The sequence below is a fragment of the Marmota marmota genome, unplaced genomic scaffold (assembly GCF_001458135.2).
Source record: "Marmota marmota marmota unplaced genomic scaffold, marMar, whole genome shotgun sequence".
In the NCBI taxonomy this organism is placed as follows: domain Eukaryota; kingdom Metazoa; phylum Chordata; class Mammalia; order Rodentia; family Sciuridae; genus Marmota; species Marmota marmota.
The window spans coordinates 523,880-551,396 of NW_026000153.1; the positions used below are offsets into that span (position 1 = coordinate 523,880).

The 27,517-nt window shown below is 36.5% G+C and overlaps 1 protein-coding gene across 2 annotated transcripts in view; it reads left to right on the forward strand.

Annotated features, from left to right (window-relative positions):
* The first annotated feature begins 3 nt into the window (after positions 1 to 3).
* The window catches only part of Klhl7 (kelch like family member 7), a 57,287-nt gene continuing 29,773 nt past the window's right edge, over positions 4 to 27,517 (forward strand). The window contains exons 1-7 of one of the 2 annotated variants that reach the window (XM_048786332.1): positions 310 to 435; positions 879 to 1,054; positions 12,595 to 12,697; positions 13,628 to 13,721; positions 13,950 to 14,074; positions 22,857 to 23,032; positions 25,763 to 25,937. In XM_048786332.1, coding sequence (XP_048642289.1) covers positions 12,619 to 12,697; positions 13,628 to 13,721; positions 13,950 to 14,074; positions 22,857 to 23,032; positions 25,763 to 25,937 — 649 coding nt within the window. In that variant the 5' untranslated portion in view covers positions 310 to 435; positions 879 to 1,054; positions 12,595 to 12,618. Of the gene's footprint in view, positions 436 to 878; positions 1,055 to 12,594; positions 12,698 to 13,627; positions 13,722 to 13,949; positions 14,075 to 22,856; positions 23,033 to 25,762; positions 25,938 to 27,517 lie in introns of both variants that reach the window. The other variant, XM_015490118.2, reaches the window with a different exon arrangement.

Sequence of the window (27,517 nt, forward strand, 5' to 3'; positions counted from 1 at the left end):
CGCACACAGGCCACGCCCCACTCCCTCCGTAGCGCCTCGCCGCCTTGTGCGCAGTACGCAGGCTCCTCAGCCGGATTTGCTCAGCCCGGCTCCCAACGGCTCCCTCCTCAGAGTTCTGGAGCCGGCCGTAGGCCTTGTCGTCCCTCTGTGGTCCAACCAACGCCGCAGTCCAGCCGCTCCAAAGCTGTGTGCTACGCGCTGCGGCTCCAGTCGTGACCGCAGTGTTTGGTCAGCAGAATCCCCAGAGGGCCGGGAGAGTGTGACCCGTCAACCCGCCCGGCGAGCCCCGGGCGTCAAGTGGCCGGCCGAGGGAGGATGGCAGCCTCCGGGGTGGAGAAGGGCAGTAAGAAGAAGACCGAGAAGAAACTTGCCGCTCGAGAGGAAGCTAAACTGTTGGCGGGTTTCATGGGCGTCATGAATAATATGCGGAAACAGGTACCGCCTCTGTGGGATGGCCGGACGGCTGTGGGGTGTGGGGGGGTGTTCGGGGCCCTGGTGCTGAAGACCCTCTTCTTGTGTCCTCATCCGCCCTTCCTTTTTCCGCACGCTCTGAATCTGCAGTTAGTGGAGGGTCTCGTTAAATAGTTCTCGAGCAGAAGTGCCTCCTTGTCCGCCAAGATGTGACTTCCAGGTCAGACTCCTGGGGGACTCGGGCAGGCTTTCGGCGTCAGGTATTAATTGTGTAACAGCTGTGCCCTAGTTATCTCTTTGTGAGGCGAGGAGCCTTCTTTTGGCTAGCCGTTTTAAGGTGTCGTGAGATCTGGTGTAAAGAAGCCCTTTGGCACGGCCCATTCTGAAGCCCCCAAAGGGAGAAGTGTTGCTGGCTTGAAATAAGCCTCTCTTGAATAAAGATCCCCCCCACCTCCTGTGTTACCAAGGTGGAGCTAGTGGAAGACAGATCTTCCTGAACGTGTTAATTTAGAGCAGAAACAGTCATCGATAAATACCATGCCATCTTCTAAGGACACTGTACGCCCCTGTTATTACGAGGAGCTCTTTGTTCTGTCTTTGATGTGTGGTGCATTCATGAAAGTCTGCAGCACGTCGCCGAAAGGTGGGTTATGAAAAGAAGGGATTTTAACGCTGGAAAGAGAAGATAGAAAGGTTTATTTTTCGTTTAAAAAATTTCCATATCGTTCTAATTTATCAATGAGCTTTAAAAGGTCTCTTGGATACTTTTTGATTCTTAGGCTTTACTTAGTAGAAAATATACATGTAAGGAGACATGGAATGTTTCGGATTTGTTGACTGGTACTGTTTTTCAAGAGGGCAAAGCAGGATGTAAATATAACTACAAACCCTACTGCTTTTCTGGTAGTTCTCTTGGTAGTATGGACAATAGTAGAGGAATTTCAGAATTTTTATGAGGATATTAACACCTGGTTTCATTCAGCAAACACTATCCACAAGGATCTTGTCTTTGTTTACCAGTTCCTAGCTATTGCTCTGGTGCACTGTGCCATCTACGGGAATGTCTTTAAATCTTAACTGATCTTTGTACTGAACCATCTGTGAATAGCTGAATTCATTCTTTTGTGTAATTTTCATACATCTCTTATCATGTGACCATTTTTATTTTTTATATCACTAATTTCAAATTGCTTGTACATTTCACTGGTGTCTGCCTGTAATTGTAATTGAACTCAATTCATAAGGGCTGTGAAATTTGTTGAGGACTCAATATGGTACCCTCCCACACCCTCAGACATAAGTGCTTTCATCTGTTGACTAGCATTGTGAAGCATTGCCTCACTCCTTAAGTAGATGGGGTGCAGCATCAGATGTTTACTTGAGGAGAGGAATTGTCTGAGACTGTATGTTTAGTTCTTTGGATTTAAAAATTGATTCAAGTACATTTCTTAGACCTAGCTTTAGACTGTAGTAACATCTGTTTATTTACTGGTAAAATAGAAACAGTTACTAACTTACACTTACTGAAAAATCAAGTTTTTGTTACTGAGTAGGAAGAGAGAAACAGATACTTAGTGAGCAACCAGGGATCTCTTCTATAGTAGTTAAGGACTCTTGACCTGGGTGAGTCTTCTTTTGTCATTGGTTTCAAATGTAATTCAGTCAATTTTCTAAGAGTACTTTTTATCAACTCCATGGGATCCTGCATCTTTTGTAAGATGTGCAGTTTTACTTTGTAGTTGATTTACAGTGTTTATATTGTTCTATTTGACATTATAACACAAGAAAGACTTCACCAAGAATGACTGATAAGGCAGTTGATGAGAATTGGCAGAAACAGAAGCTGGTTTGAACTAGAGAAGAAATATTTGAGGTCCAATTTTATAAGTATTCTTAATTCTGTAGTAAATATTTTTGTTATGATTTTGTTTTTTTGCTTTCCCTTTTAACATATTGCATAGAGGATGAGGATAATAAATACCTGGATGACAAGAACCCTCTGTGTATACTCAGAATCATTCTTCAAGAATTTGAGACTACTCTGAAATTAACATATTTCAATTAAAATTCCTGCCCCACATTAATATTTTTTGTGATCTTAAAAGATGCATTAGGCATTTTGCTAGATTCCAGTATTACAATGATAACCAAAACTTGAGAGTCCTGATTTATATTATTTCATCTCTCTGTAGCTGTATTAGTCTAACACTATAACAAAATAATTGAGACTGAGAAATTTATAAAGAAAATAAGTTTATTTAGTTCAAAATTTTGGAAATCCAAGAGATTGGCCAGCATCTGTTCAGCTTCTTATGAAGGCCATATGCTGTACCATGAAAACCAGAAGGGAATCAAGTGTATGGAAGAGAAGCATGTGTGTAAGAGAACAATCAAGACTGAGAGAAGGTATTAAGCTTGCTTTATAACAATCACTGTCACAATAACTGAGCCACTCTTGTGAGAACAGTAATCCTTTCATAAGAGTGGAGCCACCATGACCTAATTAGCTCTTAAAGGGCCTATTTTACTAGCTAGTATACATGCATTTCAGTGTGAGTTTTTAGTGGGGAAAAACCACATCCAAACCATAGCAGTAGCCTAGTGGCCAATTCTGTACATAGAGATAAAAGAGAGTTCTGTAACTTTAATTTCTCATGGAGCCTTTTTCTATATCCTTTTTGTCATTTCTAGCCTTTTGATTTTAAGTAAACTTTCCATGGGGCTGGGGGTGTGGCTCAGCAGTAGAGCACTTGCCTAGCAGGTACAAGGCCATAGGTTCAATCCCCAGCACCACATAAAAATAAATAAATAAAATAAAAATATTGTGTCCAACTACAACTAAAAAATAAATATTAAAAAAGTGTAGGATACCCATAAGAGGGCACAAATCATAAACATGAAGCTGAATGAATTAATACAAAGTGAACACACTTCCACCAAAAGGACTAAAACATGTCTAAACAGAGGGACCCCCATTATATCCCTTTCAGGAAACCTTCCCACCCCCAGAATGGTAAGCATTATTCTATCATCATAGATTTGTTTTTTGATTTCTTTTAAATATACTTTTTTAGTTGTAGTTGGACTCAATACCTTTATTTTATTTATTTTTATGTGGTGCTAAGGATCTAACCCAGCACCTTGCACGTTGTGGCCGAGCACTCTACCACTGAGTCAAAACCCCAACCCTTCAGATTTGTTTTACTAACTTAACTAACTAACTTTCTAACTTACTTTCCATCACCAAATCTATGAACCTATTTTAATACTTTCTCATTTTGCTGCAATGGAGAAACTGCATCTTTTTTTCTCTCAGGCCAGTGCTTCTTTCTAGACTTTGGCTTCCTTGATGCTAACCTTCCCAGAAAAGTTACGCATCTTTAATTGTTGGGCATCTTTAATTTCTTTCTCTGCTGGACCCATGTTATCAGTATTAAGGATATTTTAGCTTCTCCAGTTTTTGAGCTAACCAACAAGTCTTTCCATGCATTCTAATCTTAACATTTCCCTCTAAATAATAACTCTTGTCCCCCTGTTAAACTCAAAAGTTGGGTAGGTTCACTGTCTTTCTTTACTCATCATTTATTTATGGCTCTATTTCAGTTGGGTTCTCAAATCATTCATTCAGATCACTGTGCATTAGTCGTTTTGCTAGATTCCAGTGTTACAATGATAACCAAAACTTAAAGGAGTCCTAATCCTTATGCAGTTTATAGTCTAGTAGGAGAGTGATGCATTTGTCAGGAAATCACAAATACATACAAAATTATAATAGTGGTGGATTATTAAGAAGAAAACATGGTACCATGAGGGCATATGGAGATGGATGATTTGACTCTCAGGAAGTTTTTCTAAAGAAGTTACAACTGGAAGCTGACATAAGAATAGGTGTTAGCTGGGCAGAGGGAGGAAACTCTCAGGTAAAGGGAACAACATGTGCAGAGGCTGGAGACCTTCCTGGAAAGTATAATACATCAATTAAAGACCTGTATGACTGAAGCCCAGAACATAAGGGGGAAGATTATGCAAGATGAAGCTGACAAAAAAGCTTGGGACTTGCCCATGTATCACTTCAAAAGTCATATTAGTGGGTTCTTCCATATTCTGAAAGGGGTGTGTGTGTGTGTGTGTGTGTGTGTGTAGGGATGGGTGGGTTATATCAGTTTCTTTGAAAAAGATGGCTCTCTGCTCTGTGGTGAATGAAATATAGAGCTCTCAGAATGGTTGCCAGCATATCAAACATGAGTTGTAGTATTTCAGTGAGACATGATAATCCTTTGCACTGAGGTGGTGATGACAGCAACAGAAATATCAATGGAAAAATATATACTTAAAATATTTATCATCACTTGGTGATCACTATCATATGTGGTTTTGACAATTAAATTAGATAACCAATTTAAGATAAATTGGAACAGAACCTGAAAATGATAAATATTAATATTTGTTGCTGTTGTGTTGCTGGTGGTTGATTGGATGAGGGAGATTCAATACAAGGTGTCACAACCTTTAGGATTCTGGACTATATAACTAGATGGATAATGACACTTCAGTGAGAAGGTACTAGAAAAGGCAAGACTCTTATTGATAGAAAGGATTGTAATTTGTGTTTTAGACGTATGTTCAATTTGGGATGTCATTCAGTCAGCAGGTCTGAAGGGTGGTGGGTTAAAAGTGTAAATTTGTGAATTATCTGCATGTAGAAAACAAATTCTTCATTGAAACCATGGAGAGTCAAGTGTCTAGGATAAAGGCTAATGAATGAGCCTGTAAAAGAGATGGAAAAATAATGGACAGAAGACTAGGAGAAAAAGACGAGTTTTGAAAATCAGAAAAGATTGTTTAAAAGGGAAGATTGCAAATTTTGAAGCTAATGAGAGATCAGTAAAAGCAGAACTAAAAATATATATTCACAGAGCAACACAGAGGGGTTTGTTGACTATTGAGAGTTATATTGTTGGAGAGACAGATGGGAATCAGATTGATGTGAGCTGACATGAGGAAGAAATTAAGAAATTGAAGCAGCTTTTGAGAAATTTTCCCTGAAGGGAGCAAGGGGCTCAAATGAAGTTGCTTGTTTTATTTATTTAAATGGGAGGGATATAAATCTGTTTAAAAACTAGTAGAAAGAATTCATTTAAGATGAAGAGGTTGAATGTATAAGGAATAGAATGAGTAGTTGATAATTCCTGAGATGAGATCAAAGTAAATGCGATTAATCTTGGGGAGTGGGGTAGCAATTCCTTTAATTAAGAAATGGGCAGGAGGACAGGATTGATAGTTAGGTGTGTTTAGAATTAGAAGAATGTAGGAATTTCTATCCAGAGACTTCTCTTTTCTCTGAATCATAGGAGATGATCTGCAAAATTGGAGGAAGAAGAAGGTAAAGCTAGAAGTTGAGGAAAGCAGTGTTTGTAAATGGTATGGTAGATGACAATGTTTTTGAAGGTTCTTTTGAGATTATTATGACTTTATAATGAATACTATCCTTACGTGGTCTTCAAAGCCCTGTCTTGTCTGATCCCACCTTATTTCACCAATCATATCTGATATCACTTTTCTCTTGGTCTAGATATGTCAACACCTTCTGTTCCTTTCTTTCATACACTTATCATCTCTCTAAAAATATAGTTGGCACTTTTTTGTTTAAAAAGTGTCTTTGCTACTAAATCTAAGCAAGGACTGACTGTGACTGTGTCTTGTTCAGTGTCAGAGTCCCAACATCTACCACATAGGTGCTCAAGTATTTAATAAATGAAAGTTGGTGTATGGGTATATCTAGAGGTTGAGATCACAGTAAGAAGAAAAGTAGTCAGAATGAAATGCTGGGAAATAGCATATTAAAAAGATAGGAAGTAAAATGCATTAGAAATGAAAGATTGGAATAGTATATTTGAGACCAAGATATAAATTACAAAAAAGAGGAGATAGGAATATGAAATGTTATAGGGAGGCCAAAAAAGAAAGTATTGGCTGGATTTGAAATTGATAAACTTAGAAAATGAGTTTTAATGGAATCCTGGGGACTTGAGGCACAAATTTTAGAGAATGTAGGAGGGACAGAGGGTAAGTATATAGACAAGAGCTGTCTCCTGTGATGTCCAGACTTTCCAGAATGGGACTAATGTTCTTCCTTTAAACTCCAGTAGTATTTAGTGCATGCTAACATTTTGACACTATGTGTTGGTTGAATGAATGAGTACAAAAGCTTATCTTGAGAAGAGATACAATTGTATTAAAATTTCCTTCTAAGGAGAAGAGAGATAATCAAGATGGAAAGTATAAGAACCAGGGTAGCCCCCGGCCTTTCTCTAGGCCACTGCATTCATTGCAACTCATGACTGCCTACAGTATCCTGCTCTTTCACGGTTTCAGATCCTGGAGAAAGAGGACCCGATAATTATAGTTTTCATTGAATCTGTGAATCAGTTATCTATGGTAAGGAGAGCAGAGCCATGTAAAGGAACCATCTTAGGTAATGAGGCCACTACTTCAGAAGGAGGAAATAAGTAAGTCAGTAAGCTACTCCACTTAGTGTCCACTATAATGAATTTCATCAGAGAAATAGCTGGTATATTATGTATTTTAGTATGTAATGATATAGAATATAATTTACTTATATTCTGTTGAACCCTTGTCAAAAATTCAGTTGGTATAATTAAGAAAGACACTCTTAAGGATATGCCATCTATACTAATTCTCATGAATTCTATATAAGGTTAGCTAACTAGTAAATGGCGTAGTAGAATTAAATTAGTTCTTCAGACCTTTTATTAAAAAAATTCAATTGAATTTGATTAAATGTTATACTGGAAACTTTTATTCAGAAAAATTATAAGCATTTTTGTGTGTGTCCTTTATAAGACTCGTTTTAGCCAGGCACAGTGGCGCACGCCTGTAATCCCAGCAGCGGGGGAGGCTGAGGCAGGAGGGTCATGAGCTCAAAACCAGACTCGGCAAAAGCAAGACACTAAGCAACTCAGTGAGACCCTGTCTCTAAATAAAATACAAAATAGGGATGGGGATGTGGCTCAGTGGTCAAGTGCCCCTGAGTTCAATCACTGGTACAAAAGAAAACCTTGTTTTTGTGATGTCTTTTGCCACCTATTACTTTGGGAAGCAGCATACTATAGTGAACTTTGGAATCAAATAGATTTAGGTTTGAATCCTAGCTCAGTCTTATTAATTGGGTGACATTGGGCAAGCCACAATTTCTCAGCCTAATTGGTATAACAGTCATAATACTCTCCTAACCTATCTAATAATGTTTGAAATAAGTGAGATAAAGAATGTGAAATTATTCAATGCCATACAAATATTGTTGGTATTGTTATTACAGTGAGTCTGATGGGATTTTTGGATTATAAGCAGTAGGTTTTTATTCTTTCTTAAGTAATAACTTCTCAACGATATCTAGAGCTAACAGCTTTAAACAATAGCTAGAGCATAAGCAGGTTTGTCAAGCAAGAACCAATGGTTCTCTCATGCTGGGACAGAAAGAAACCTGGGTATCAAGTTTGCAGTGAAGGAACAGTCTTGACCACTGAGTGATGTAGCCATAAAGATGATTTTTTTTCCCTTTTCCTATTATTCAAGATTCAAATCATGAAAGTAGGTATCTAAATGACTAACTTTAGACCTTTTTGCCCAGCCATTATGGTTTAGATATTAGGTGTCCTACAAAACCTCATGTGTGAGACAATACTAGAAAGTTTAGAAGGGAAATGATTGGGTTATGAGAGCCTTAATCTAATCAGTGTATTAATCCACTGACTGGGATTAAGTGGATTGTAACTGTAGGCAGACAGAGTGTGACTATAGGAGGTCCGTCCTTGGAGTGTGCCTTCAGAGTATACATTTTGTCCTTGTTGAGCACTCGATCTCTGCTTCTTGGTGCCATGTCCTGAGCCACTTTCCTCCACCACACTTTTCTACCGTGATGTTCTGACATACCTCAGGAAGAGAGTAATGGCATTAGCCACCTATGAACTGAGACCTCCTCTCAAACCATGAGCCCCAAATGAACTGTTCCTCCTTTAAAATTATTCCTGTCACGTCTTTTGGGCACAACAGCAAAAAAGCTGACTAAAACACCGGAGCATGTCTCTGCAAGAAGTAAATGAAGTATCTGATTTTGGGCTCTAGGATTCTCTCACTCAGATAGTTTATTATGAGGAAATTTTTTTAGAAGTAGGGGCTAGGGGTTCTTATAAGAAGAGGGAATTAGACTAGATAAGTCCACAAATAAAGTTCACTATACTCCTTACCCTGTGCAGTAAAACATACATGTTCTTTCTCATTTCTATACTTAAAACGTCACCAATCTAATTCCAAGTTGAGTTCATTTGCTGATATCCATTCCATCTGTAGCCATTTCAAGATCCTAAAGATTAAAAATAGGTGCTTTATGTGATTGTAGAGAGAAAAGGAAATTAGTTAAAACTTACGTAAATACAAGAGCAAGTAGAAGGAATAGCTGGGCCCAGTAGCACACTGTCTGGCTCACACTATTGTTCCCGTCCAAAATCAGAACCAAAACTTATTTCTGGAGAATGAGGGGTTTCCAAGAAAACACGAGAAAAAATCTCAGCTTTAGGCTTTTCAGATTGTCAAACTAAACTCACCTGGAAGGAATCATCTGTCCCAAGGCTAATAGGGGACTATTGACCATTGATAGAAGAGATTTCATCTATGCATAATGATGTCTCTGGCATATGACACATTCTTTTTCTTGGACAAAATGTTAAAATTTGCCAGGATGAAAGGCTCAGCCACCAGATTCCGTACAGTTTTCTTTCTTTCTCTGTTCATCCTGTGCGTGTAAAGCTTCATTTTAATTTATTTTTTGAACCCTGTGTTCCTGGTAACCAAGTACTTGAATGACTGAGCTTTTAATATCCACAGAAGACTTGAGACCTATTGGTACTTCTTTGGGTCAAACAGAAAAGTAAAACCATTTATGCACATTTTAACTACTTAGATTCCTTATAAATTACTGGCATTAAGGCATGAAGGGATCCCCAACACCAAAAAAAAAAAAAAAAATGCAAAAGAATAAAGACATCACAGAACTCATACATAAGCTATTCAAAAATCATTGGTATGCAATCTAAGCATAGAAAAGTGTGCCTAAAATTACCATCATGAAGAACAAGTACAATTTACGCCTATATTGACTCTGTGTCACAATCATACCCTATTCTAGCATTCTCAGAAGGATCCCATCCATGATGCAAAAACTGCAGGTATATTTGAGTGGTTCACTTCGTGATTCACTCTGAACTCCTTTAAGATTGTTGCCTCTTTGTTGTTCTCTTTGAAGACTTAGGAGATATCTCTATTTGCCACATGTTCTTTCCATGCAGATAACAATGTCCAGACTCCTCGCTGCCTGTTGGGAAAGCGCCTTTTGACCTCCCATAAGACCCTCTCACTCCTGTCCTGTGGTTGGGGTGGACCTTCTGGCAGAGGGGACAGGCATTTAGCGTAAGGATTCAGAGTTAAGTCATGGAGTTGCTTTACTAGCATTTCTGAACTGATCGGATGAGAGTCCACTGAATTTTCTTCATTTCCAGACATTAAGGTTGGGTTGAATTTTTGCAATGGGTCCATTGGGAGGTGAGCAGAACCCTCAAAAAAGTTGCTCCCACTATTGCTTGGGAGGGGGGAAAAAAAAACTGTAGCCCTGAGACTAAAACCTCAAACTTCAACAACTGGTGAGACAAGTGGAGCCAGTCTCTCTGTGTCTTCTATTCTGTCTACTTGTGTGTTTGGTGCCATGCTGTTTTTGTTAACTATGGCTCTATAGTATAGTTTAAGGTCTGGTAGTATTGTGATGCCTCCTGCTTCATTCTTCTTGCTAAGGATTGCTTTGGCTATTCTGGGTCTCTTATTTTTCCAAATGAATTTCATGATTGCTTTTTCTAGTTCTATGAAAAATGTCATTGGGATTTTAATAGGAATTGCATTAAATCTGTATAACAGTTTTGGTAGTATAGCCATTTTGACAATATTAACTCTACCTATCTAAGAGCATGGGAGATCTTTCCTTCTTCTAAGGTCATCTTCAATTTTCTTCTTTAGTGTTCTGTAGTTTTCATTGTAGAGGTCTTTCACCTCTTTTGTTAGATTGATTCCCAAGTGTTTTTTTGTTTGTGTTTGTTTTTTGAGGCGATTGTGAATGGGGTAATTTTCCTAATTTCTCTTTCATCACTGATATATAGGAACACGTTTGATTTATGGGTGTTGATTTTATAACCTGCTACTTTGCTAAATTCATTTGAATTCTAAAAGTTTTCTGGTGGATTTTTTGAATCTTCTAAATATAGAATTCCACCTCTTGACTTTTGACTGCAGGGTGACATCAGACTTTGTAGTCTCTACTATCAGGTAACTCTAGGTCACCTTGGCTCATGCCGATTGGTTCTAATTGGATTCTTAACCATATATTCTAACATACTTTATAGTTAGGAGGAACTATCCTTATCTCCCAGAGTTTCATGATTTGGTCACAAACATCTCCTGGGTTCCTACCATAGACATTATTTTGGGGCCTGCATTTTCCCTGCAGTTAACAGGTGGTTTGCTAAGGAATGTGACATATCCTATCCACTTAGGCCAAGCAGGGCTGCAGATAAATTGCCTTTGGAAAAGAAAGCATGTGGGGGGTCAGCACAGTGGGCTGTCCTTTTATAGAATTATTCTCCTGACCTCATGTTCCCACCATTCACACCTATCTGTCCTCTAACAGTACCTCTCTTTCTAGGTCAGTCCCATCTCTTATTGAAACCTTTGGGTCTGTTATAGCATAGTCAATTAAATGTACCATTTGGACACAAATGACCCCTTCCACTTCACCTTCATGCATACAGCTGTAGATTACTTAACTCAGTTGCCATGCAGAGATCTCCATTGCTCCAACTGCCCAAAGTGCCTATAAATTTGACCAATAAGCCTCTATTTCTCAATATGCCTTGGAAATGTTTTTTGCTATATTTTGGTTTAGCCTAGTATTTTCTGGAAGTTCCCCTTAGTAGCCATAGATTCCTCCTGTATGAGGTCTCTGTGATCGAATATGATCTGATTTACTTTGGGGCCTGTTTTCTCTCTCACTATAAGCATTAGCATCTTATTTGGATTTTTATTCACAACAAAAAGAAGGAAATAGCAAAGAGTAATATAGTTTCTAAGAAACTATATTAATAATTTTAGTTAAGTACTTAAAATTTGCAAACGCCAAATCTTCTGAGCTACTAAGCCATTTTTAGTTTTATGATAAGTTATTTTTGTTCTAAATATATTTTTGCCTCAATCCTAGTGCCTAGAAGACTGTTTAACACATGTAGACACCAAATTTTCTATGAGCCTAACCTATACATTATATCTTTAGCTTCATTAAAAAATTGAAATTTTATTTAACAAAAAGGACATTTTTTCCTTAAAACTCACTTATTTATAACTAACCTTAATTCATAAGTCCATTTTCCCAATGTTTTAATCAAATATTTACTCTGAATATTCCTTCTTTCATCAGGCTAGAGTTGATACTGTTTTGGCCCTTGTCAGAAATCATAATTTAAAACTGGCTGCTCTCCAGCTTCTATCAGAAGTGAGTTTGAGAGAAGAGTTATTTAAGGAAAGATTGCTCAAAGGACATTTGGTTCATCTACTCTGTGTATTCTGCACTGTTTCTGTTTCAAGTTAGAGCTGTGAAGGCTATTTTCTTGGGAAATACCATGTTTGCTCTGGATTTTATCAAGAATACATATTTGAGGAAAAAAACATAAAAACAGATTGCTATGTTTGAAAAATTGTCAGGGCATTGCTAGTGTGTCATTTAATTTCTCCCAGAAAAGCTCACCAAGAGAAACACTTTGGGTTTGTGTCAGAATAAGAAAAAGAAAAAAATTGCTTCCATGAAAGATTAGTAGACTTCTTTTTTCTGGTTATGAGGAACATTTTCTTCTCATGGGAACCTCAGCACCAAATTTTGATACCACATTGCAGCAACTCTGTAAATCCTTCCTCAGTATGTCTTACAAACAAATTCTGTGCTGTAAAAAGATTGGATTTAAGTAGAAAATAGAGATAATGCATATGGTAAGCCCATGTTTTATATGCATTACTAAACTAGGCTCAGTGAGCCCCTTTTAATTTTATACTTTTTTTTTTTTTTTGGATTAGAAAACATTGTGTGATGTGATCCTCATGGTCCAGGAAAGAAAGATACCTGCTCATCGAGTTGTCCTTGCTGCTGCCAGTCATTTTTTTAACTTAATGTTCACAAGTAAGTATCTAAAGGTAAATCATGCCGTTATTTCTTCTATGAGAATTAGATGGGACCCTAAGAGAAAATATGTCGTTTTTCCTAGTTAGTTTTTAAAGCACTTCAGATTTAGAGCTATAGAGCAGTGAGGAGACTGAAAAGTGGTTATGTGATGATTGAGCAAAGGAAAAATGGCCTTTCAGATGCGTTTGGTGATAAAGATAGGCTTCAACTTGAAGGCCCAGGGTTTTCTTTGTTATTTGTTTGTTTGAAGTACTAGGTATTGAATCCAGGTCCTCATAATGCTTAGCAGGTGCTCTGCACTGAGCTTGCATCCCCACATCCCCAGTTTTCTTCTTAACTTCACGTGGAGAGGCAAATGAGCAGCACTTTTTCAGTGACATTTAATCTAGCAAGTTAAAAGAAAAATGAGATACAGTATATTGTAAAGAAACTTGAATTTGAAGTTGAGAACTGGGTCCAACTCCTGATTTCTCTATTTAATACTGTTTTATAATCTTAATCAGAAATAATGGTGTTCTAGCTACCTAGGTTCTAGCTCCCAGGGTTTTTAGGAGGAATGAGAGTTTGGCAAGTGATAGATGACTGTAGTTATCATTGTTCATATATGTTTGTTCCAGCTATGTTAGAGCTGTTTTGTTCCTCAGAGTGCCCTTGAGTTACTTGAGGAGTTGGGGGAAAATTAAATCTAATTTTATGTCTGTTCACTTGACTTTAGCAAGTTCTTAGATTACTTTATGGTATACCTCAACTGTTGAAAGTTATTTTGTATTTATTATAGGAACGATGGCTTGCCTGAGGTATTTTCTTCCAGTAGATCTGTCCTGCTATTCTTCTTCTACATATTTAATATGACCCGAATACTGTCTCTTTCTTCAATTAAATTTGTGATGGTACTGGGGCCATTTACATTTCTCCTTTTCATTTTAGCTAACATGCTTGAATCAAAATCCTTTGAAGTAGAACTCAAAGATGCTGAACCTGACATTATTGAACAACTTGTGGAATTCGCTTATACAGCTAGGTGAGTCAAGAAGAATCATTTCTATGTTAAGGGAACAGCATTGAGATCTACCATAGCAAAGCATTGTTGTAACAAATTAGTGTGCTCTAGATTCTTCAGAATGAAAAACTGTAAGCATGGTGGAGTTTGAAGGTCCCATGCCATATGAGGGTACAATTTACAGTAATATTATTTAAATATTTAAAATTTGGGGGAAATTAGTGTTCACCTTAACTTATTTATTTGCAGAATTTCTGTGAACAGCAACAATGTTCAGTCTTTGTTAGATGCAGCAAACCAGTACCAGATTGAACCTGTGAAGAAAATGTGTGTTGATTTTTTGAAAGAACAAGTTGATGCTTCAAATTGTCTTGGTAAGAAATGCCAGATTCCTGTTTTGAAAAAAAAATCTTGATTGTGTATTTTATTAAAGAAGAAGAAGAAAAGAAAATGATTGCAAGTTCCTTATTTAACCTTTATCCACTAGAATGTTTTCTAGTGATCACATTTTAAGAGGAGCTTAGTAAGATACCTATTAGCCTGGGTATCCACAGCTCAGTTGTGGCTGAGTTGTATCAGCATTTATGGCTTAGTTGTATCAGCATCTCCCAAAATGTAAAATAGTTTTTATAATGAGTTTTCATATATCAAGAACAAGGAATAATGATTGTATCTATGGGTAGTATGGCATATGATAAACATGAATGTTTACTTTTATTTAAGTACTTATGGGTATGCCAAAGTCTGTCACAGATTAAAAATTAGAGGTAAAAATTGACTGGGGCCACATAGCCAATACATGAAGGAGCTAGGATTGGAATTCAAGTAATCTAATTCTTAGCTGCTACACCATGCTGCCCTTCCACAGTGGCAAATATGCTGGTTTATACTAAAACACATAAACATTATAAATTAAGGTGCTAATTGAGGAACTGGCATAGTTCTCCATTAGGAAGCGTCAATAAAGGGAGCCTTTTATATTTGATAAGAGAAAATCTGTCAGTTTTCCACTTTGAAATGATCCCAAGAGGCAGTGAATGAAACCATATATTTGTAATTACATTTTCTTACCCTTAATGTAATTGAGAACCTTTAAGGAAAGGGAAGAAGGTAGGAGTGCTAGGAAAACAAGGAAGAAAGAAAACTGGAATCAAGGAAATAGAGCCTCTGGAAATTAGTCAGTGCTAAGATTTTGACCCAGAAAAAAAGATAATGAATGCTGATGTCAAGAATCAACAGCCAGGGTGGAGGCCTCCTGGAGAGATGCCTCAGAATTTTTGCAAGCCTCCTCTGCCCCTCTTTTTTCTAGTCTTCCTTCCTCCTGGGCACTTTGGTACTCCTTCCTTCACAGACCCTTACTGTGAGCACAGAGAGAAAACTTGGAACATAGATGAAAAGTAAGCAGAGTAATTTCAGAGAAGAATAAAAGCCAGGAAAAGTGAATAAAAATGAGATTCAGCCTAGTATCTAGAAAAGGAATTGAACTTGATAGAGCAGAAGGGGAAACAGTTATGCAGGTGAACATACTGATAGAATTTTTTAAAAAGGTAGTCATGGGTCAGCATAGTGAAAAATGCCCTTGTGTTAGGAAATAAATCTATGCAATAGACACACACTGGGATGAGACTCATTCTTTGCCATAGTTTTGGGGCTTTATTCATCAATAAACCTTAAATTCCTGATGTTTATTTTCCCTTAAATAAATATACATTCTAATACAAAGTATTTAAAGAAGGGAATTGCTTTTAAAATGTTTTGGGAAGATGATGGCTTAGGTATATTTCCCTAAATCCCTAGCACTCTAAAGAAAAATGGCTGAAACACCGGTAATAGATGTGATAGCACCAAGTAAGGTTTTGAACCTGTAGTGAGTTCATGCTAAACACATCTTAGGCTTTTGGGCTCCTGAGGAGACCATTTAGGTATTCTGCCTCTGGATGCCTTTGGTCGTCATTGTTTTACAAAGCTGGGAGGAAGGATAGCCCAAGCACCCAGAAACAGGACTGATCTTCTTCTAAGCCTAGGACAAATACAGCTGAGCCAAGCATAATACCAAGTAACTAGAGGAACTGCTTCTACCTGCCTTCTTTGTGGCTCTGAGTATGGTTGACACTGCCAACCCAATAGAAAACTCCTGACCTAGTTTTTACCATCTATCAATTCCCTGCTTCCCATAAGATCCCAACAATCTGATTTTCACAAGTACTAATGGAACCCATGGCAGCAGATTGAATTGGGCAAAACTCATATAAAGTTTAAGGAAACCCAGTAGTTTTAAAGGATATAAATCAAGCTAAACAGCCAGAATGAGTAGTTCCTACAGGCAAATTTAATGAAGAAATGAAAGGGAATTTAGGATTATATTCAAAGGGAGTTGTTTTCCAGTTTTTGCCATCCAATCAAATTAAACAAGAAGATCAAATGGGAAACTGCCTTATAGTACAAAATAAAAATTCAAAGAAAGCCATTAGTGAAAGGATAGGAAGATGTAGAAACACTAATGTGAAGTAGGAATTTTAGAAGGAACAGATGGAGGAAAAGCAAGAATCAAAGAAAAATCTAGAAAAAACTTATTTGGACTTTAAAAACATTACTTTGACTAAGTTTTATGAAGTACCAAGCTGATCATTTATAAATAGCCTCTAAGATAATCCTCCCTTAGATATATCCTAGTGATTTTTTTTTTTAATCTTCAAAGATTGAGACCTTACATTTGGGATGATGAAAATGTTCTGAAACTTGATAGTAGTGATGGTAACCTGTGGTAGATTTTATGTTATTTGTATTTTACCACAATAAGAAAAAAAAATTACCAACTTTCAGAGAGAGACAGTATGATGGATTATCAGAAAAGGGCAAAATTATTTCCATCCCTGTACATATATACCCATCCCTTTGCAATATGACTCTGAAGTTTCTCTCATCAAGAGGTAGAGCTTGTTTTCTGTCTGTGTAATCTGGATGTGGCTATATGACTTGCTTCAGGCTGTGAGGCATTAACATATTTGATGTGAGCAAAGTCTTGAAAAATGCTTGTACATTAGAACTTGCCCTTTTCTGCTGGGAACTCTTCTGCCACAAAAAGAAACTATTTGGAACAGAGTTGAGCTCTTCTACCTGATAGTCACAAGACCAACTAGCCTGCTGTTACCAAATATGTGGATGAGATCAGTTTAAACCATTCAGCCTCTGCCAAACAACCAGCTGACAGCAGAGATAAGGCAAGTAGTCCAGATCAGAAGAACCATCATTGACCCCATACAATTACAATAAATAATAAATTTTTTTTTCTAACACTAAAGTTAGAAGATAATAGCCAGGTGTGGTGGCACACGCCCGTAATCCAAGCAATTGGAGAGGCTTTGGCAAGAGGACTGAGAGTTCAAAGACAGCCTCAGCAACTTAGTGAGGTCTTAAGCAACTCGGGGAGACTCTGTCTCTAAATAAAAATATAAAAAAGGGTAGCTCAGTGGTTAAGTGCCCCTAGGTTAAATCCCTAGTACAAAAAAATAAAATAATAATTGCATAAAGTTTGCAAATGAGAGGGGGAAAAGAAAGAGTTGTGTTCTACGACATTATTCATTTGGGAGATTATAAAGAAATAGTAAATAATCACCTATGTTTCTGAAAATTTATCAGAGGAACTACTGAAGCCAAGTGAGAGAGGTATATAGCTCTAATAGGGATATGCTGATTATCTTAGCTGCAAGCAAAATAAACTGATTTTTGCTGGTTTAAAGGGGAAATTTGTTGGAAAGACTAATGGGTAACTCAAAGAATTCCCTAGAAATCACAAAAATAAGTTAAAAAAAAAAATAAGGATAATACAAACCTAGTGAAACAGCACAAAGTGTTTTACTCAGTGGATCAGAGAACACAAATTGTTTTAGGATTTCCTTGAAGTATTTACAAATATTGATCACCAGAAATAGATTCTGCAGTACCTCAAAGAGAAGAAATACAACTCCCACTCCCTAAGTATAGTGCAGTAAAACTAGAAATTAAACACAAGGGATATCTGTTTTCTTCAACCCCATTCTCAGCACTTGAAAATTTAACTGAAGAATTATTTAGAAAAGTACTTTAAAAGGAGGTATTTAAAATTAATGTAGAGGCGATATAGAAACATATGATAAGGACATAATAAAATCAGGACCTTGGAATGTAACTGAAGTATTTCTTGGAAGAAAATTAATAATCTCAAAATGTTTTCCTGGGCTGGGGTTGTGGCTCAGTGGTAGAGCACTTGCCTGGCATCACATAAAAATAAATAAATAAAATAAAGATATTGTGTCTAACTAAAACTAAAATAAATAAATATGTTTTCCCAAAAAAATGCATTAAATTTTGATCATTCATAATATAAGCGTCCTTCTCAAAGAGATGAAAATAAGATTCTTTAAAATATAAATTAATGATATAGAAAATAAAACTATAGATTGGACTTGATTAGAAACACAAAAACTAATTTTTTAAAACAATATTAAATAACCTTAATAACTCTGATCAAGAAGAAAGTATCAAAGGACAATATCAAGAATTGGAACTGTAGATCAGAAAGCAAAGTCAGTAACTAAAATTGATTTCAAAAGCAGAAAATCTGAAACTGATAACCTCAAACAGTTGAAAAAGTAAAACACTGTTCTCAATTAATGCTCCATGCCTTGTGATTTTATGGGTTAAATCTTTCAAGCTTCCATGGAATGATGGTCATATTATTTAAAGTGTTCTAAATCATGGAAAGGATAGAAAATGTCCCAGTTCATTTACTCTATTAGGATAAGATCACCATAATGCCAACATCAAACAACAAACCTGTGTAAGATGTGCATGTACAAACATACATAAAACTTCAGTTTCATTTAGAAGCATTGTTTTTGTTGTTTGTTTGTTTGTTAATTCCTCTTGCCTCAGCCTCATGAATAGATACAGTATTCACATGCCACAGCTCCTGGCTATGAATGTTCTTTAGAAAATCCTTTCTGGCTCTGGTGCAGGATGACTATGAAGTTATGTGTGGGGGGGGGACAAGGGAGTATAGGGAACTTTGTACTTTCCCTAGTTTTGCTGTGCACCTAAAACTACTCTAAAAAAATAGTTTATTAATTAAAATAATAGTAATAATGCTTTGTGACTAGATATTTACTTAGAAATGACACTTTTTCTTTAGCGTGAAGAAACCTCTTAATTTACTAACAACCTATAAGAGAAATAAATACCTCAAATCTTAGCAACAGATGCTGATAGTACTTTTGTGATTTCAGTACCTATTCCTGATGTTTAAAACAATAAACTCTTGCCAGGCACCATGGTGCATACCTGTAATCTAAGCAGCTTGGGAGGCTGAGACAGGAGGATCACGAGTTCAAAGCCAGCCTCAGCAAAAGCAAGGCTCTAAGCAACTCACTAAGACCCTGTCTCTAACTAAAATACAAAATAGGCTGGCCGTGTGGCTCAGTGGTTGAGTACCCTTAAGTTCAATCCCCAGTAACCAAAAAATAATAATAAATAAATTCTTAAACTAAAAATAGTTCTTAGTGAAATATCATCTCCCTGGTGGGAGCAGAAGTGTATAGATAAAGCAGACTTTTCATTATGAGCATTCAGCATGCCATGGCATAAGTCAGCCCATTTCTAAAAAGGAAATAGAAAATGCCACCAGATCCAACAAGTTGGTTAGCAGATATCAGTGATAAGAACTTTTAAGGTGTAAATATGAAAGCATCAAAACTCATTATCTGAAGACAACATGAGCTTGAAATATGAAAGAAAAATCATTGGGAGGTCTGCCACAAAAAAGGACATACCAAAAAAAAAAAAAAAATAACCAGTGGTTTTATACAGAAGAGGAGTTGTTAAACTTTTTCTGTAAAGGGCCAGAAAATAAATAATAAATATTTTAGGCTTTATGAGCCATATGTTGTTCCCATCCTCCTCTTTCAACTTCATTCTACTCTTCTTCCCTTCTTCCTATATATTTTTTTAAATAGCCATTTAAGAATGATGCTTAATTTTGCTTTTTTTTTTTTTTCATTCTTATGTGCTGACCATAGGATAAAAACCAAGCTCTTGTGTCTGGATTTGGTCCATGGACAATACTTTGCAGAGTCCTGATATGGAACATAAGTATCCAATTAACAGAGAAACTCCCTGCTAAATGAAGATTAAGATAGCTAGGGAAAGGCTGAAGAGGAAATACATAAGGCCTATTTGAATAAAATTGTGTATTTACATAAGAGATCATAAAATTTAAATAAACATTATGAATATATTTGTCAGAATGTAATTTGATATATGTCATGTTCTTAAGTGGAATTTCTCCATGTTACAGAAGTCCATCATCCCCAAAGTAATTCACAAGTTCTGAACCATCCTAATTGATTATATCAGGATTTTTAAAAAGTAGAGTATGTTAATTTATTTTTAAATTGATTTGTAAGAAAATATTTAACAATAACCAAGAAAAGTGTGAAAAACAATGAAGGAGGCTTTTCCTACAAAATATTAAATTAGCCAAACATAGACAGTAATATTGGTACAAAGCATAGACAAAGGAACAAAGAAGGATTCAGATTTATGAAATTTAGTCATATCTTCCTGAAGTCATGCTTTATCTTTAATGCAATTTGATTTTTCTTTTTTAAAATTTTGATTGGTTATATATGACAAGAGAATGTATTATAATTCATATTACACATACAGAGCACAATTTTCATATCTCTGGTTGTACACAAAGTAGAGTCACATCCTTCATGTCCTCTTACATGTTCTTAAGGTAATGATGACCATTGCTTTCCACCATCTTTCCTACCCTGATGTCCCCTTCCTTCTCCTTCCTCCCCTTTTCTCCTTTGCCCTATCTAGAGTTCATGTAATCCTCCCATCCCCCCACCCCCAGCATATTATGGATCAACATCCTTAAATCAGAGAAATGATTTGGCATTTGGTTTTTGGGGATTGACTAATTTAACGTAGCATTATATTCTCCAGCTTCATCCATTTACCTACAAATGCCATGATTTTATTCTCTTTTAATGCTGAATAATATTCCATTCCTTATATACCACAGTTTCTTTATTCATTCATCTACTGAAGGGCATCTAGGTTGGTTCCACAGTTTAGCTATTGTGAATTGTGCTGCTATAAACATTAATGTGACTGTGTCCTTGTAGTATACTGTTTTTAAGTCCTTTGGGTGTAGACTGAGGAGTGGGATAGCTGGCTCAAATGGTGGTTCTGTTCCCAGTTTTCCAAGGATTCTCTATACTGCTTTCCATATTGGCTGCACCAATTTGCAGTCCCACCAGTAATATATGAGTGTGCCTTTTCCCCCCACATTCTTGCCAACACTTATTGTTGTTTGTATTCTTAATAGCTGCCATTCTGACTGGAGTGAGATGAAATCTTAGAGTAGTTTTGATTTGCATTTCTCTAATTGCTAGAGATGTTGAACATTTTTTCATATATTTGTTGATTGATTGTATATCCTCTTATGAGAAATGTCTGTTCAGTTCCTTGGCCCATTTATTGATGGGGTTATTTGGGTTTTTTTGTTTGTTTGTTTGTTTTGTTTTTGGTGTTAAGATTTTTGAGTTCTTTATATATTCTAGAGATTGGTGCTCTGTTGTGTATCTGGTAAGAATTTGTTCCCAATTAGTAGGTGCTCTATTCACCTCACTGATTATTTCTTTTGCTGAGAAGAAGCTTTTTAGTTTGAATCTATCCTGTTTATTGATTCCTGATATTAATTTTTTTTTTTAAAGAGAGAGTGAGAGAGATAGAGGTAGAGAGAGAGAATTTTTTAATATTTATTTTTTAGTATTTGGCGGACACAACATCTTTGTTTGTATGTGGTGCTGAGGATCGAACCCGGGCCGCACGCATGCCAGGCGAGCGCGCTACCGCTTGAGCCACATCCCCAGCCCCCCTGATATTAATTTTTGTGCTATAGGAATCTTATTGAAGAAGTTGGGGCCTAATCCCACATGATGAAGATTAGGGCCTCCTTTCTCTTCTAATAGATGCAGTGCCTCTGGTTTAATTCCTATGTCCTTGATACACTTTGAGTTGAGTTTTGTACATGGTGAGAGAGAGGGGTTTACTTTCATTTTGTTGCATATGGATTTCCAATTTTCCCATTATTTGTTGAAGAGGCTATATTTTCACCAATGTACATTTTTGGCACCTTTGTCAAATATAAATTAACAGTAATTATGTAGGGTAGTTTCTGTGTCCTCTATTCTGTACCATTGGTCTATAGTCTATTTTGGTGCCAATGCCATGCTGTTTTTGTTACTATTGCTCTGTAGTATAGTTTAAGGTTTGGTATAGGGATGTAACCTGCTTCATTCTTCTTGATAAGGGTTGCTTTAGCTGTTCTGGGTCTCTTATTTTTCATGACTGTTTTTTCTATTTGAGGAATGTCATTGGGATTTTGATTGGAATTGCATAAAATCTGTATAGTGCTTTTAGTAGTATGGTCATTTTGACAATATTAATTCTGCCTATCCAAAAACAGGGTAGATCTTTGCATTTTCTAAGATCTTCTTTAATTTCTTTTTTAGCATTCTGTAGTTTTCATTGTAGAGGTCTTTCACCTCTTTCATTAAGTTGATTCCCAAATATTTTATTTTTTTGATGCTATTATAAATGGGGTAGTTTTCCTCATTTCCCTTTCAGAGGATTTTTTACTGATGTACAGAAATGCCTTTGATCTATAGGCGTTGATTTTGTATCCTGCTACTTTGCTGAATTCATTTACTAGTTATAGAAGTTTTCTGGTGGCACTGTTTGGGTCTTCAAGGTATAGAATCATCATCTACAAACAGTGCTAATTTGAGTTCTTTTTTTCCCTATCTGTATCCCTTTCATTTCTTCCATCTGTCTAATTGCTCTGGCCAGTGTTTCAAGAACTATGTTAAAAAGAAGTGGTGAAAGAGGGCATCCCTGTCTTGTTCAGTTTTTAGAGGGAGTTCTTTCCATTTTTCTCCATTTAGAATGATGTTGGCCTGGGGCTTAGCATAGCATAGATAGCTTTTAGGATGTTGAGATATGTTCCTGTTATCCCTCGTTTTTCTAGTGTTTTGAACATGAAGGGGTGCTGTATTTTGTCGAATGCTTTGATTTTCTGTTCATATATTTTCTTTCCATGTTTAGGTATAAGTGTGCTTGCAGAGTGTCTGGACTGTCCTGAATTGAAAGCAACAGCAGATGACTTTATTCATCAGCATTTTACTGAAGTTTACAAAACTGATGAATTTCTTCAACTTGATGTCAAACGAGTAACACATCTTCTCAACCAGGACACACTAACTGTGAGAGCAGAGGATCAGGTGACTAAAGTGTCTTCTTAAGTTTTTCTTAGTAAAACTTCTTTATTGATTTCTTATACCTGATGTTTGGATACATAAAGGAAAGAGTCATATTAGGAGAGAATATGTTTGGTTTTTTTTTTTTTGTTTTTTTTTTTTTACAATAAACACAGTATTCCAAAGTCTATTTCACAGGAAAAGTAAGTCTTGGGTGCTTACAGGGGCCAGCTGTTTGAGAAGCCACTTAGTAGAGATAAAACTACATGATAGCCAGAACAAGATGTCCACATTTGAATCACCAGAAACTTAATATGTTACATTAAATGGTCAGGGGACTTTGAGGTGTATGATATATTCAGGTGGGTCCCATGTAATCATAAGGGTCCTTAAAAGTAAAAGAGGGGTGCAGTGTAAGAAAGAATTGACTTATCATTGCCAGCTTTGAAGGTGGAGGGGGCCACACACCAAGGAATGCAGGCAGCTATTATGTTCTAAAAAAGACAAGGAAATGGTATCTTATAAAAACCTCCAGATAACCCTGCCAGCATGATTTTACCCCAGGTATGAACCATTTTACACTCTGACCTATAGAATAGTGAGATGAACTATCAGAAGTATAAGCTAATTGCAGGCATTTGGGAGGTGGGTGGGAGAACACTTTGATATTCAGGCTCGCTTAATCCTTATTTTTAGCCCCATATCCTTCTCTGTATTTTAAGAGACTAAATTTGCAGTAATTTGTAAATAGCAGCAGTAGTAAATAGGGTGGTAATATACTGAAAGATCATATGCTTTGAGTTGCTTTTGTTCTATAAACTTTTTTTTTTTTACTAAGCCTTATTCTTTTGCCCTATTTTCATCATGGCTTAGAGTATCAATTTGCAAGTTGACAGATTAAACTGGAGGATTGACTAGACAAAAAAGAAAACACAGTTCTTTAATACCAGGTGCAGTAGCCTGAAGTCCCAGTGACCAAGAAGGCCAGTCTGGAGCAACATAGTGAGACTCCCATCTCAGGGAGAAAACAAACAAATAAACAGCTGGGTGTGCAACTCAGACCTGTAATCCCAGCAACTCAGGAGACTGAGGGAAGAGGATTGCAAGTTTAAGGCCAGTCTGGGCAATTTAGCAAAACCCCATCTCAAAATATAATGAAAAGGGGCGGGGATCTAGCTCAGTGGTAAAGCGACCCTGGGTTCAATGCCCGTTACTATAAAAAACAAACAACATAAAACATACTTCAGTTCTGTGATCAAAATTAACTGACATATGCAAAGGAAGAAAAATTACTTTACACTGGAGAAACCTGACAGACACTGCCTACAGTTGGTCAAGGTTAACATCATTGGTGATAAGTCATGTTGATTACATGCACATTTAACATAATGAGGATGGCACATCTCCTCTGGTCATCCTCCCCGTAAAATATAACACCAGACCAACGAGCAAAACATCAGACAAACTCAAATTCAGGGTCATTAGAAAAGACCCAACCAGTGGAATGAGATGGACATCATTACCCTCAAGTACAAATATGAAGACACGAATGGTGTGACAGTACTTTGTGTACAACCAGAGACATGAAAAATTGTGCTGTTTATGTGTTCTATGAATTGAAATGCATTCTTCTATCATATAACAAATATTGGTTTATCAATATCGTCAAAAACAAGAAAAGTCTGAACAACTGTCACAGTCTAGAAAAGCCTAAGGTGATTTGATGACTAAGTGTAATGTGGCCCTTTATGGGATTGTGACACAGAAAAAGAACAGTTGATAAAAACTAAACAAATCCAAAAAAAAGTACAAACCTTACTTAATGTTATCACTATTGGTTCATTAGTTGTGATAAATGTATCATACTAATATAACATCTTAACATCTACATTCAGAGTATGTGGGAACTCTACACGATCTTGGCAACTTTTCTGTAAATCTAAAACTATTCTAAAATAAAAAGGTCTATTTTTTTAAAAAAGACCAATTGACTTAAAAATTAATTAGCTCATAGAAGATCAGATCTTGGGTTATTAACATCACCCCAAAATTAACTAATTTAACAAGCTCAAATGTGTGTGTGTGTATGTATGTGTGTGTGTGTGGTAGATATGTGTGTATATGAAATGATTAATTTGCTTTCAGTGCATTTTAAATAATTTATAAATCCAATACAAAAGAATTTGAACTTGTTTAGTACAGTTAAATGAATGCTATGGCATTATTTTTGAAAAATAATTATTATATAAATATCCTATAAGTCATAAAGTGTGGAACTTTTGTATCTAAGTTTCTAGAAAGCAGATAAGTCTCTCAGTTCATAATATAGGAATATAAAATTGAAGTAAAATCATGGGTGACCTTCTTATCTCCTGAGATGGAAGACCTCGTGGGAACTATATAAGCATATATTGGAACTATCATTAATCAATAGATTTTTTTTAATATGCTGTATCTCATTCCAAAAAGGAAATTTATTTTGTTTTTAAAAAATTATACATGAAACATCTTCCTTGTGATTACATTATATAGTAATAGTTACTTCTTGAAAACACATCATTGACAAGATTCACTAGATCAGTACGTAAACTATTATGAAGTATAGGCATGATTTGGGGATAAAAACAAATATTTTAATAAATACTGGGAATAAGTGGTGGTCCTCTTATGAGGTTCTCCCCCTTCAATGTAACCATAGATAATTGGAATGATTCTGCCATCTAAAAACTTCACTATGCTGTTTTTCCCCCTTAGGTTTATGATGCTGCAGTCAGGTGGTTGAAATATGATGAACCTAATCGCCAGCCATTTATGGTTGACATCCTTGCTAAAGTCAGGTTTCCTCTTATATCAAAGAATTTCTTAAGTAAAACAGTACAAGCTGAACCACTTATTCAAGACAATCCTGAATGCCTTAAGATGGTGATAAGTAAGTTGCCTTAATATCCATTTATAACCTGATCATGTGGCCAGTTTCCCATGGGCTTAACCCATTAGAATGGATCAGACTCAATAGCCAAGGGGAAACATTGAAGACTTTGCCCTGCCAGACAGTCAGTCCCTCAGGGTTCTTGATGTCCCCTGGAGAAGACAGCCTCAGCCTTATTTTATAGGGATTTACATGATGGAAGGTAGAAATTACTTAGGCTTTCTTACTTTTTATACAATAGCTTTCATGCACTTTGTTTCTAGTGTTTCCTTCTTTATTTTATTTGGCCAAACAATATACTTTCATCACATTTTTCTTCCTAAATAGCTTTTCTTTTTTTTCCCTTGGAGCCAATTATTACTGAATATTTTTCATTTGTTTTTATTTTCTCGTAGGCTGTCTCAAGCCCTTAGTACCCTTTTCAAATGCCACTTAATAAAATTATCTGTACAATTAAACAATCTGTTGCTTTTTTGTTGTTGTTGGAAATATCCCTTTTAGAGCCTTCTACCCATTCCAATATGGGATGTTTGTTCTCTAGGCCTGATGCACAGTCCTTGTGCTGGAGCTTCCTGTCACCATCCTGGGAAATCCTTTACTTCTGTGTGTCCATTATCTGCTGGATCCCAGGTTTACCCCTTTCATAACATATCTTCTAAAAGGAACATATCTTCTAAAAGGTTCCTGGTAAACCAGGCAAGGTAGTACATGCCTGTAATCCCAGCAGCTCAGGAGGCTGAGGCAGGAGGATCACGAGTTCAAAGCCAGCCTCAGCAATTTAGCAAGGCCCTAAGCAACTCAGCAAAACACTGTCTCTAAATAGAATATGAAAAAAAGGGCTGGGAATGTGGCTCAGTAATTAAGCACCCTTGGGTTCAATGCCTGGTACTGCCACCTCCAAAAAAAAAAGTTTCCTGATAAAAGAACACATGATTGGTAAATACTTGGAGACTTAACAAGTCTCATGTGTATTTTACCATAAAACATTGAATGATAATTAAACTGGACATAAAATTATGTTGAAAATCATTTTAAGTTAGAATAATCTTCAGGCTTCTACTCTTTTAACTTTTGAGAGACAATCATTTTTTCCTATTTGTTTGTTTGTTTATTCCTCTCTCGTAAGTACTATCTTTTTTCTTAGCTATGCTCAGTGGCACACACCTGTTTCCCAACAATTCAGGAGGCTGAGACAGGAGGATCACAAGTTCAAGGCCAACCTCAGTAATTTAAAGGGGCCCTAGGTAAATTAATGAGACCATGTCTCAAAAAATAAAAAGGGCTGGAGGTGAAGTTCAGTGGTGAAGTGCCCCTGGGTTCAATCCCCAGTATGGGGGCAGGAGTGGAAATATAGATATATGTATCTTTTTTTCTCTCAACTCTGATGTTTCAAAAGTTTACAATAATGTACCTTGATGTATACCTTGTTTTTTAAAGTCATGTTGGGTATTCTCTTTTCAGCCAAAGATGTCTCAATTCTTTATTAATGAATGACACTGTGATTCTTCAGACATTGACTCTTTTTTGTCTCCTATTTCCATCTTTTTCTCTTGGTTCTCTTCAAAGAGATTGCCTTCATT